We start from the raw sequence: 12,773 nt of genomic DNA on the forward strand, positions 1-12,773 counted from the left end.
CCTTGGAAATGTTCGTGCTGAATCTCCCTATCTTCAGGCAAATACTACACTGCGGACTTTGTAGAGGCTGCAAAGGAAGCATTAGCTTCAGGAGATGGAATTTCTTGATTTAACGTACTTGCCCAATACCTGTATTTCTGATGCATTAGTGAGTGATTGATGTTGAGAAAAAACATGCTTTATTAATCTCCCCAATGACAGTATACCTGAGTCCCAGAGAAGAGTTTTCACAAGAAGAATCCCATTCATTGTTCAATGTGAACTACACCTGTTTTCCAGTCTTCTGTTTTGATTGTTGGCTGTTAAAGAGCTTTTTTTTTTTTTTTTTTTTTTGGTGAATGTGGAGGCCCCTGGTGAATTTATTCTTGCTGGTGATAGTCTTGCTTTCCTTAGTTATCTTTTGTACGTCCCTTAGAAGTAGCCCCTTAGACCCAGTTTTGAGAACTGCCTCGTGCAAGGCTATCAAGAAATAATCTGAGATAATTATGAATCTTGCTGTTGTTTTTTGTGTTCTTCTGTTTTCTTCTCTCTGTTTCCTTGCATTTGTTGTCAGAATCTTTGCAGTTTTGTGCTGTTCTCTCTTGTTTTCTCAGCCTGGATGGACTTCTGATACACTTGCCCTTAGCTCTGTTCCACAGTCTTTTCTCTCTCTCTCCCTCTCCCTCCATTCACATTGTCTCTGCTCGCCACAGCACACTGTTCTGATGATAAATGTGCTGGCAGAAAACTGACACTTGCTAAACTCCCCAGGTGAAATCCTGGTCTCACTGAAGTTGGTGGCAAGATTCCCATTGACTTCAGCGTGGCCAGGGTTTCACTCTTTAGCTTTGAAGTGTTCAGTGCTTCTGAGAGCCAGCAGTGCTGTAAGCTCTGCTTTGCTCCGGGCAGTCTGATTGCATCAGAAATTAGAGCAGAAAGAATGGTGTCACAGGGCCACCGGCCTGGGAAGGAGTTTCTTGGCTGTCAGCTGCTGCATTAGCTTTGCTTTTGAGGGAGGTTGTGACAAATTTGTCTGAGAGCCTGAGTTACTTTGGCTCTCAGACTGAACAAGTTTCTTGTCCCGTTTTATATTTTAGTCTTCAGTTGACATTTGGTTGCTTTAGTTCAAATCACTCGAAGTGCAGAATCCCCTGGCCAGCTGTGCTTGTTTGTTTTGTGAACCAGTTTACTTTGTGGCTTATTTTTAATTTCTTGATTGGAGCCTCACAGGACTTGTAATTTGATTGTTTAAAACATTTCATTATACTTCATTACCTGCATTCACCCTTTCCTTCATATGGTAATATTATTCTTTATTTTTTTAACATTGGCAGTTTTTCTGAACATGTCAAGATAAGTGTTAAGAAAAATGTCATGATTTTGTGCTATTTTTATGACAAAACCAGAGTGGAAACGGAAACATACTGAGGCAGAAGTGGGATAGTATCTATGTGTTGGGAGAGAGGAGAGTTTTCAAGATGTGCAGCGTGGTTAGGCAAATCACACTTCGAAATATCCTCAGAAGTATAATTAACCATCAGGTTCACTGTTTCCCTAAAATACTTCCCAAAAATCGTAGCGAATCTATTGAGATTTCGGGGGTGTGAACAGCGTGTGACAGAAGCAGCTGTCCTGGGGGGCACCTGATTCGCACTCAGTATAGATCTGGTTCCATCTCAGCCATATGCAACAGCTGGCTGGAGCTAATGTAAACCAGCCAGTGCCACCACTGGTCTGGGACTGGGTAGGGGACTGGGAGGTTGTGTCGCTTTGCCCATTAGCAGCTCCATGAGAGCATCTGGGAGCACTGCCCTGATGATTGGTCTTTTCCTTTGTAGCTCTGCAACGTGGGGCTGGGTGGATGTTGACTCTGTCTGCCACAGACTGAGAAGTCTGCAGGGGAACTTTTCTTAAGATGTTACCTACCTTTTCCTTGTGGTGCTTGTTTTCTGTCACCTGGTTGCTTTTTAACATTTTCCTGTGAACATGACATTGAGTAGTTAAAAATTTGTGGTTGTGGAGGAGTGCTGAGTGCCGTTGCTGTAGTCTACAGCAGCCTTGCCTTACAGGGAAAGCAGGGTGGGGAGAGCTGGAAGACATGTAAACAAGTGCAGGCTTGTAATCCTGATGCTTCTGATAGCACCCTTTGCTTTCTGCAGTGCCGACAGGCAGCGGCAAACCAGGCTGAAGCTGCCAGAATAGTACCACAGCATGCCCGCTACAAGAGTGAATCCCCTTTTATTTCGTTCTGTGGCTTGCTGAAGCCGGCATCGCTACTTGTTTATGGCTGCTAACCAAAAAGCTGCCGAACATCCTGCTCGTTTTAGAGGTGGATGCCTTTGCAGAGGCAGAGTAAAATTACAGCTATCATGCAGAGGTGTGTGTAACTGGTCGCATAACAGGCACCTGTGCTGAACATGGAGCTGCCACCAGAACTCCAGTTTGGGTCTTATTTTGTTTCTTATCTTTTGGGTTATTATTTTAAATACTTGCACAAAGAGTCATCTCTTTAGAATTTCCTCTTGTGGCTGGTCATGGTAGAGTCACGCCTTGATTTCTGCCACAGGGAATTTCTAGAATGTCTTTGGATTAGTCAGAGCTTCAGTAGTTTAAAAAACCCCAAAACCAACAAAACACAAACAAAAAAACTTGGGGCAAAAATGAGTCTTCCTTGTGCTGCTGTTTTAAGATGCAAAATTCCTGCAGCTTTTATTGCAGCCCAAATGGAGGTAAAAGTGTGTAGCACTTTTTAGCGTCATGTCTCCAGTGCAGGGTGAGCACCAGTATTTGTAGTGGAGCTGGCTGGAAGTCATTCTGTCGATGTTTGCACCTTCTGCCACCCCTTTCCCTGCGATGAAGCCAAACTTCGGTCCTGCAGTGGGCTGGGTTAGTTCACTGCTGATACAGTGACCTTGTTACAGGCTGTGCTCCATGGTTACCCTGAAGCTGTGAATCATAGAGTGTAAATATCAAATGTCAGTGTCTCTATTTTTCTCTCTTGGTCACTCTCTTTGCAGGTGTTCAGAACGGACCTGATCACTGCCATGAAGTTACATGACTCCTTCCAGCTGAACCCTGATGAATACTATGTGCTGGCAGACCCCTGGAGGCAGGAGTGGGAAAAGGGAGTTCAGGTGCCAGTTAGCCCAGGGACCATCCCAGAACCAGTAGCCAGGTATAATTTGGAGGAATGTAAACAAATACACATACGTTTATGCTAGCAGCTTATGCCTGCGTTGCCTTGGCTTCTTGAGCTTTATTCCACAGCGTGTAGCTAGAAAGGTCTTGGTTCTCAGAGACGAAAAGCAACCTGCTTCAGCTTTTTGAATGGTTGGAGAGGTCAAGAGTCGGGCCCGTTCTGCCTGTGTGCTGAAATACGAATGTCAGATAATCATTTCTGGCATTACGTTAGGATGGAGTGTGATGACAGAACCTTAAAAATAGCTGCTATTTTTAAGCCCAGACTTGACCTCACTTGGCATTGCTGGGAGAGCCCTTGTCTGCTGCAGTTTCTTGTGCTTAGTTCCAACCCAGAGGTTCCTTTCAGGGAACAGTTAGACAAGCCAGATTTAAGGGCTAGAGATTACACAGCATTTATTTTGGTTTCACATTATTTTTTTGGTTGTTTCATTTACTGACTTAGGAAGTTGTTTGTTGTACAACATTTCAGCTGGTTTAAGAACCATCCAGATGTGTCTGTAACTAAATATATTAATGTGAGATTTTCTAGCTCTTGTGCAAGAAACCCTTATTTTCTTTACCTTGTTTGTTATGCTTAGATACTGTTTTCTGTTTCAGATCACACAGTACAGTTGTAAGGGCAGGAGTGGGCTGTAGCCCATGTATCCATTTTATGCTTAGTTGGGATTGGAATTGGAGAAAGTGAGAATAACAAGGATTGTTGTCAGTTAGTGACATTAGATCTCTTTGAGTAAGTCCAGGCTGGCCATGAGGCGTTACTAAAGGACGCACCAGTGCTGGTGGGGCCAGAATAGCCCAATCTCTGACACACAGCAAAAAATTCTGGGTGATGCTGCACTGCTTCCGTTAGGTCTGCATCTGTCAGCTTTAACCTTGGACTAGGGGGACTACAGGAATGTTTGTCAGCACTTTTTGTGTTCTGTGCAGCAACCTGCAGAGTGCTGCACGGCCCCACTTGGTCTGTGCAGTGAGGAACGTACCCACACATCAGGTAAACCCTTGCCTTCCTTCTGAAGGTTTGGACCTGGAACTCCAAGGAGAGCACGTGATTTTCCTCTCTGCTGTGCAGTTTAGAGCACGGGAGCGTACCATTTCCCTGCAGTGCTCATAGCCTGCTCCATACTGACCTCACCCAGTCCCTGCGTAAATGCACACACGTTGTATACCTGTGCTCACATTGTCTTCTCCTCACTGCTTTCTCTTTCAAACATCTCCAACGGCTGCAGAAGAGCAAGGAGACCTATGGACTTTAGCAGAGGGAGACCTTCCAGGGGATCCCCACCCCATATCTTTCAGGGAGGTAGTTTGGTAGCTATATGAGATCCAGATACTCTCTTAGGGAAAAGCTTTTCTCTGCCAATGGCCAACAGAGATGTTGCTCCAAATCTAAGATATTAAAGGAGATGGAGAAAGAAGGCATCCACAGTTGTAGGTCCCAGCACAGGAGGCACCAATCTTACTCAGTTGCTGAGCCATCTCGTATGGTCCTACTGGTGAGCACCTGCTGGTCAGAGTGGCCTTCTGATGCCTGATTATTATCCTGTTCACTCCCTCACGAAACACTTGGAGAGCCCTGCCGTGGTGGTGCTGGAGTGCTGGAACTGTTCGGTGCTAGCTCTGGGAGGGGAGGGAGGTGTTCTGTAAATTGAATCAGCAGTAGTCAAATGGTAGAACAGAAGCAAAATGCTAATGAGGTACATAATAGAGAATAAAAGGTTTGGGCCTGGTAGCGACTGGTCAGGGCAGCGGGGTGGGGAGAGGAGTGAGTCTGTGTGGTGATTCAGTGTAAGCATGCGGTCACGTGGGTAATTGAGTTGAATGTGGGTTTTGATATGTAGAAAGTGTTGCTTTTTTTTGTTTTACATCTTTCTGTCACAGAAATAGAGATGGAGGTGGTTTGTTTTAAGCCAAACTACCTGTGCCTGTATCTTCTGTGTCACTATTTAGACAGCACGTGCAGGGTGCTGGCCAGAGGTGATTTCCACGTGGAGAGGTACTCAGGAAGGAATTTATGGTACAGCAAATTCAGAGAGCAGTGCCCAGTTTAAAGTAAATTCTCTGTGAGAAGTAGTAATCTATAATATTTTAACACTGTGCAGTGTGACCGGGAGCAGTTTGGGCAGTGCAGTGAGGCTGGCAAGGTCATTCAGATTCATGATGTTCCACAGTCCCCTTCTGCACCTCAGAAACCCCAAACTGAGCATTTGGCTCTTGCTCACCATTCTCAAATTGCTGTCTGAAATAAGCTGGGTGAGGGCAAGATGTAGGGCTGTGCAGGAGACTGAAACAGGTAGAGGATTTACTGAGATCTATGTGTGCAGATACAGTAGTGGCAGATCAGGGTCTTCTGATAGGAGGAGGAATCAACACGTTGGCCCTCAGATGGGGACAAAATCAGGTGGAGGATGTCCTGCTTGTTGGGATGCTTAGGCTATTCCCAGCAGAACTTGTGTCTACGTGGAGTGGTGCTATCTCCTCCCTTCTAGCACTAAAGCAGAAAAAAATCATCAACACTGGTGCTGCAGGAGGTGGTCATTTGGCTGCGTGGCCTGTCACTCCTGGAGCATTGCATCGTGAAATGGGTTTCATCCAAACTGAATTTCAGAGAGTGCAGTTAACTAGGAGAAGGCGCAGTGTCCTCTACTGAGAGAACCGCGCCGCAGGTGGACTGATGGAGTTGGCTTGCTGTTTGGAGGCAAGTCACCAGCTTGCTGGTATAATGACTGCTGTCCTTTGTGAACTGGGTGGTTTTGCCCCCAGCTCCTGGCTTTGCACAGTTACAACATTGCAGGAATTTCACCTGGAACAAGTTGTATGCTGTAGGTACTTTACCATTTCCTGAACCACTGCCTGTGGTCGAACAAAAATTCAGTTGGCTTGCAGCTAAAATACATTTTCGTGGTTGGCTGTTGGCCAACTGGAGCCTCCAAAACCTGAGAGAAGGTAACTTCAGCAGTGGCTGATTAATGTTTGTGCTTGGCCCAGTATGACATTAGTGATTGTGAAAGAGGAAATGTAGACGCAGGATGCCAGAGCTTGGATCTGCTTGGGTAAGTGAAGGTGAAGCTAGTGCAAATTACAAATTGCTGATTGTCTGAGGAAAGGTCGTTTGAATTTCACAAAGATGGCAATCCCATAGCTATGCACACACGCACAAAAATTCAGAAGAAACATACTGTAAGAAATAAAACTTCAAATGTAACAGGAAATACAAGTTTTTCTCTTGAATTTTCTTGATCTTGGTATTGTAGTTTAACAGATTGATTTAAAAAAAAGTCTTAAAAACAGAGTTTAACATCTGCATATATGGCAGCCGTCACTACAGAAGTACAGTGTTCCTACTCTATCTTTACACAAGTGTGAATTTCAGGTAAGAGTAAGCACAGCTGTATCCTTTAGTGTTTTCATTTTATTTAGGGTTCTGGTAATGAGTTGGGCTTCTAGACAACTCCAGTTAACTTCTTATAATAGTGCCAATCTGTTATGAAAGTGCCCTGTACTGTTTTCCCATCTCAGTGGGGCAAGATGATTGCTTAGATGATTGCTGATGATTGTTAGTCACTTTGAATGAGGCATTTTGAATTCTCTAGACACAAGTCTCTTGGCAGCCCGGCATACCTGACATCTGCTTGTCTGTTTGTTTTAGGATTGTGTCTGAGACGAAAGCTGTCACGTTTACACGTCCCAGGAAGTACATTGTGTCATCAGGTTCAGAGCCTCCAGAGCTGGGCTATGTTGACATTCGAACGTTAGCAGACAGCGTGTGTCGCTACGATCTCAATGATGTGGACGTAGCATGGTTGCAACTTGCCAATGAAGAATTCAAAGAAATGGGTGAGCAATGACTGCTTGTGTTTTTGTTGCCTTTTTTTTTTTTTTTTCTTTTAAAGTTGGTAATCTTGAGAATAACGTTAGGGAGGGCAGCAGTGGGAAGAGGTGATAGAGGTGTAAAGAGATAGCAGTCGTATAAGTCGGGGTGGCCGTGGGAAACCAGACCTGATGTGATTAAGCCCTAAGATATATGCGTTCATAACAGCGGCGTTGTATCTGCTTCGACCAGGTCAGGATCTGGCCACGTGGCTTTTTCTCTACTGCTTTCCATTTCACAAGGGAATTCTTACAAAGTTCCTATTTTGCCATCAAGGTCCTTGAAGAGAACATCAGATAGACCATTCAGGCAGTTTTTCAAGTTAGTCCTCTTGTTTATTTATTTATTTATTTTTCTCTGGGTCACATATCCGTATCATCTTTTGAACCAGTGGCGTTCAGAGCGCAGAATGCAGGCAAGGAGTCTTGGGAGGTTTAGAGGACCTCCGCCAGCTGCATTGCGCAAGGAGTGAGACAGTCAGGAATTCCCGCGGTGGTTTATTGGAGGATCCTCCCAAACCTTACTGTGAGCGTGTGCTCCAGCTGCGAAGCGGGAAGAGGAGCTGTCACAAGGGGAGCAACTGTTCCCTTTTCCACAGGATGGCTTGGGTGTGGGAAGGGGCAGGGGAGCAGGGCCGGAGCAGGAACGTTTCTTCGGTAAGGCGTGTGCTTCAGGAGAGGATGTCACCAGAATTGAAGAGGCTGTAAGGCAGCGCAGAGCTTTTACCACGTTGTTTAGATAAGGGAGAAGATACTGTGCCAGATGGAAGAGGTTTGGACACGTTGGTGAACGCTGTTGCTTTTTGTTTTAGCGTTGTGGCAGTTCCCTGCTTTGGGTTACAGTTTAATCATATGGGTTTTACCTGCCTGTAGCCCATGCATGGCATGGCTTGAGACCTGGTAAACCACAAACCGACCATTTATAACTCTTTAAAAAAGTTTCTCCTTTTTAAACCCACGTACAGAAGAAACAGATGACCTAGCCTTGACCTGGTCTCTTCTCCCAGCCTTTTTTCCAGATCTCAAGCCAGGCCTGCTCAGGTTTAACAGTGGGCTTAGATGATTTCAAAACAATTAATGATTCAATAGTTTAGGTTACCTTTCCAGTTATCTTCGGGAAAACAGCAGCAAGTCCCCTTAGCTTTCTTCAAACTAAAATTAAAAATACTTTTTATCATTTGTAATTGATATCCATCTGTCCAATGTAGATAATCTCCTCTCTCTGTCTTGTGCCAAAACCAGAAGAGGGGGCTACCACAGTGTTACATGGGGGCGTGAGTACCATTAGCAATAAAGCACACGAGAGGGGCTCTTCATCACGCGGCTTTTTACCTGTGCATGAAGCCCTGTGGTAGCCATTCTGCTACACCAGCGTCACCTTCAGACCTGCGTGTTGCACGGGAAACACTGAACAGCTACAGTTTGACAGATCTGATCTTCAGTGTTGCGTTTTGATGTAGTTTCTTCTTGTTCGTTTGCTCTAAATCGTGATCCTCTCAGTTTTGCTATACGCAGAGGGAAGGAAATGCTCCTGAAACATGTACCTGGGTGCTCTGTCAGACACTGCACTCTACAGGTACTATTAACGGGCATTTGAAAAGGGGAGTGTTTCCTGATCTGCAGCTGCAGCACTTCCTTTATGGTGTCCCTGCAGCTATGAATTCCCTGTGTTTTCTTTGATACCTGCTGGAGTACTTCAGGTACTGAAAATGGCTAATCTGTCTTTAAAAAAATGAATGTAAACATTTGAACTGAAGCCACAGCCCCTTGGTTCCCTTTTTTTAACCCATATAAATGTACAGGCAATGACATATCTCTAAGGGCTTTTTATAAAGTGACAGCAATCGTGAGGTTATAATTTAGTTGCAAACTGGTCTAAAACCTGCCATCATCTGCTTTGCCTGTGCAGTATTTCTGGGCTGCAGGCAAAACTGGCTCTCTTTCATCAGCAGGATTTTGGATGTTTCCTCCTGGTACCTTTCGGCTGCTCAGTTTGCGTGGTAGAGGATGCATTGATCTTTGCTGCAAGGGTTTACCTGTCAGTAAGGGAACCTGGAAGTACTTTTGTAGAGTGTTTGCCTTCTGATCTGGGGGAGCCGGAGAGGTTTTCTTCTTCTTCGTTTTGTGGTGCTTGTGGCTCAGTTGTTCACAGGGAGAACCAAAGGGAGGATGTTCTTGTTAAAACAGGCATCACGAGGTGGCCATCTTCTGTATGTCACAGTAAATATTAGGTATTGGGAATTAGACCAAAAGCGGGATATCTGAAGCCTATGCTTCGCTGTGGTGATTTAAATTATGGAAATTCTTGTGCTAAACTGACTTCACAAGAGGAGAATGCTTGTTTGCAGTAGCGTAGCTTTCTTGGTTTCACAGGTGTTTGAGTGGCATGATTTTGTGGTAAAGGTTGGTGTAGTACCAACCGGGAAGTGTTGCAGCCAGCTCATTGTCACAGCAAGCAAGAGATGGAAGCAAGAGCAGGAAGCACTGTGCTCTTTTGTGATATTTTTCTTGCTGCTTCTGTGATAGGTATTTTTTCAGGTCTATAATAATAAATTACTATAATTAGTATTCTATAATTCAGATTGCTACAATGTAATCAGCCTGTAGTTGTGGCGTCATGAATATAGTTCTGATGGATGCTGTTTAAAATGACCCAATCCCAGATTAGATGTTGCATTTATTTATTGTCTGAGATTTGATGTTGCATTTATTACAACTCTGTTTTTCACTTTTTAAAACAAACTAATTTATTGGTGTAGCAGGGTCTGATGGAGACCTCAGTGGCAATTGCACCTGTTCGGGTTGGAACTTGTAGAAAAACAACTACTGTTGTTAGAAACTGCAAGTTTACTACAAGTATCACAGCAGATTTTGTCACTGATTTCCCCCCTCTGCCCCCATCACTTTTGGTTCAAAACACTCTCAGACCTTTCACCAGTGAGTCAACACCTGAGCTGCAAAATCGAAGCAAAAGCCGTAGACAAGTGCTGTCCCAGAAGGAAAAATGAGAACAAGACCAGGAAGCCAAAATCAGTTTATGCAGATTTTTATCAGGATTTTGAAAGATTGGTTTGGATACTCCACTTCTATTAGTTTGATACTGTTATAAGCCTTATTTGACCTTTTTTTTTTTTTTTTTTTTTTGCAGTTTCCCTAGTTTATGCTGGAATAGGTATGATTGTCTACAAATGAATTGTGTATATGTAGGGGTCGGCTGCATCTACTCAGCTGTTGAAAAAAGAAGCTGGAGTTATGTGTGGCGGTGCTTACCACTCTTTCCTTTAAATAAGTAACAACTCCTGTTTCCCAGGAATGCCTGAGCTGGACGAGTACACGATGGAAAGGGTCTTAGAGGAGTTTGAACAACGATGCTATGATAACATGAATCATGCTATCGAGACGGAAGAAGGACTTGGGATTGAATATGATGAAGATGTTGTCTGTGACGTCTGTCAGTCTCCAGATGGAGAAGACGGCAACGAAATGGTGTTCTGTGACAAATGCAATATCTGTGTGCACCAGGTATGGCGGCCAGGACACGGGGTGGGGGAGTGTGGGGGTGGTGACAGAAACTTTTCCAAACTGTTAAAGATAACAGGTTGGATTTTTCCCAGTGACAGACATTGATCTGATGAGTTCTTGCAGGGTTAACAAACAAGCGGTGGGATGAATTCACAGATTATGTAATCGAGAAGGAGAATTGTTACATGTAATTCTAGAAATGTCATGCTAAGAGGGTTAAAAGTGGTATTGTGGATGTGTGGAGGAACTTACAAGGTGAGGAATTGCTTCCCCAAAACATACACACGTGTATTGTTGTTGTACCTTCTCACCTGGTCACTTCTCTTGCTGTATTCTTTTCCTCTCTTTCTGCACACTTCTGGGGCTAATCACCCGCTCATTAGCTGAACATGGGAGACTGGAAGAAGTCCTTGATTTCATAGCAACAACTGAAAACATCAGTATTATCAACATTCTTCTCGTACTAAATCCAAAACAGCAGTTACTGGGAGGAAAATTAACTCTGTCCCAGCCGAGACCAGGACACCCACCTTTAGTATCAGCAATGTAGGCTCAGCAGGGAGAGGAAAAAAGAACTTTCAGGCAATCAGTAAGGACACGGGTAGGATTTATTATAGTCATTGTAATTTAATTGAGAACCTGCTGACCTGAGCTGAGCTAATCAAGTACTATTATGTGCCACCTTTTTGTGGCAGTTAAGAATTCTTCTTGGCGTGGAAGAACAGATACACTAAAATTGTATCTGTTTCTGTGGGTGCTTCTTACTGTGGCAGGTGCCTCCCTGTCAGCCTGTCCTTCCTTCCCAGCTTTTATAAGTTTGCTTTGTCATTCAGTGTTTGGAAAGCTGTGTTGTCGATGAGCAAGAAAGGCATTTTCTTGCATATGTTACTTACATGCATTTGTACTAATGGTAAAGAAATATGCCTGTGACAGCTGTAAGGTACAAATGGCTGTCTGGGAAGATACTCAGAGTACAGTGGACATTTCTAGACCTGTAGCAGTTCTCTGATCACATCAAATCTGAAACTTAGGAGACTTGAAATTGACACTAATTTGGACAGAGGCCTCCATACAGATGTAATCTTCTGAAAAAGGGGATCTTAATTGGTTGGTGTTCTGCGCTTTTCCCTTTAAGTAAGAAGTAAAACTCAATGCTTTGGAATAACGTGGAGTGTTGCACAGCAGAGCTCTTGAATTTGTGGTCCTTGCCTTTTGGCAACAGTCCAGTTGCTGTCACGTGCATTCTTTGTGATACTGAACTTCATCCTAGCTCACTGCTGGCAGGGTTGTCTATCGGGGGTCCCCTCGCTCTTTCCCAGTGGAGAAGTGGGCAGTGTTTTTTTGCATAGCAGCTGGTCGTGACTTCTGCTCCTTTCACTGAAAGATCTTTTTCAGGAATGAATGGGTAGTGTGGTTGGCTAAGTTCATGGAGGCATCCCAAGATCCTCCGCAAGCTGATATTTCTATAGCATTGGAAATTCCATAAAGAACATTTTGAGAGGTGTGAGAGGCTACATGTAAACAGCTAAAACGTAACAGAAATGCATGTTGTTTCCTTTGTTTTCTGCCCCTTTTCTGTAAATGGGAATACAGGCGTGTTACGGGATCCTGAAGGTGCCGGAAGGCAGCTGGCTGTGCAGGACGTGCGCACTTGGTGTCCAGGCCAAGTGTTTGCTGTGTCCCAAGAAGGGTGGTGCCATGAAGCCGACCCGGAGTGGCACCAAGTGGGTCCATGTCAGCTGTGCTCTGTGGATTCCAGAGGTAGGTGCCGATCCACTGGGAGTTCAGGGCTGCGGGAGTTCTGGGAGAGAAGAAATCTGTTAAAACCATTGTTTGACCTAGCGCGTGTTGTTGCTACCCTGAGTGTAGCATATATATATGGTACTACTTAAGAAAACAGTATAAAAGATTTTCAATTAGCCATAAAGTCTGGCAGGATGAAGCATCATCTGTAAAGAAAGTAATTCCATTACGTTTGTCAACCAAACCTAGGCCTCAAAAGATTAGGCCTTTGCTGCTGGCAAAGCTCATTTAACAAGCACACAAAGTATCGTTTTATTTTGTAAATGGAACATTAAAGGTGAATTGAAAGGCCTGGATGTGACAGTAAAGAGTTCACATGGGTCCTCATAATCAAAATACTCATCGTGTGTATGATGATTTTAAGTTGGTGGGCTTCACCTTGAAACTGTTTGGTTCAAGCA

At 44.2% G+C, this 12,773-nt stretch overlaps 1 protein-coding gene across 7 annotated transcripts in view; it reads left to right on the forward strand.

Annotated features, from left to right (window-relative positions):
* The window catches only part of JADE1 (jade family PHD finger 1), a 48,996-nt gene that overhangs the window by 24,748 nt on the left and 11,475 nt on the right, over positions 1 to 12,773 (forward strand). For 6 of the 7 annotated variants that reach the window (XM_075420963.1, XM_075420964.1, XM_075420962.1 and 3 more), the window contains 4 exons: positions 2,997 to 3,154; positions 6,827 to 7,014; positions 10,358 to 10,569; positions 12,163 to 12,330. In XM_075420963.1, coding sequence (XP_075277078.1) covers positions 2,997 to 3,154; positions 6,827 to 7,014; positions 10,358 to 10,569; positions 12,163 to 12,330 — 726 coding nt within the window. The remainder of the gene's footprint in view (positions 1 to 2,996; positions 3,155 to 6,826; positions 7,015 to 10,357; positions 10,570 to 12,162; positions 12,331 to 12,773) is intronic. The other variant, XM_075420969.1, reaches the window with a different exon arrangement.

The sequence above is a fragment of the Opisthocomus hoazin genome, chromosome 5 (genome assembly GCF_030867145.1).
Source record: "Opisthocomus hoazin isolate bOpiHoa1 chromosome 5, bOpiHoa1.hap1, whole genome shotgun sequence".
NCBI classification, from domain to species: domain Eukaryota; kingdom Metazoa; phylum Chordata; class Aves; order Opisthocomiformes; family Opisthocomidae; genus Opisthocomus; species Opisthocomus hoazin.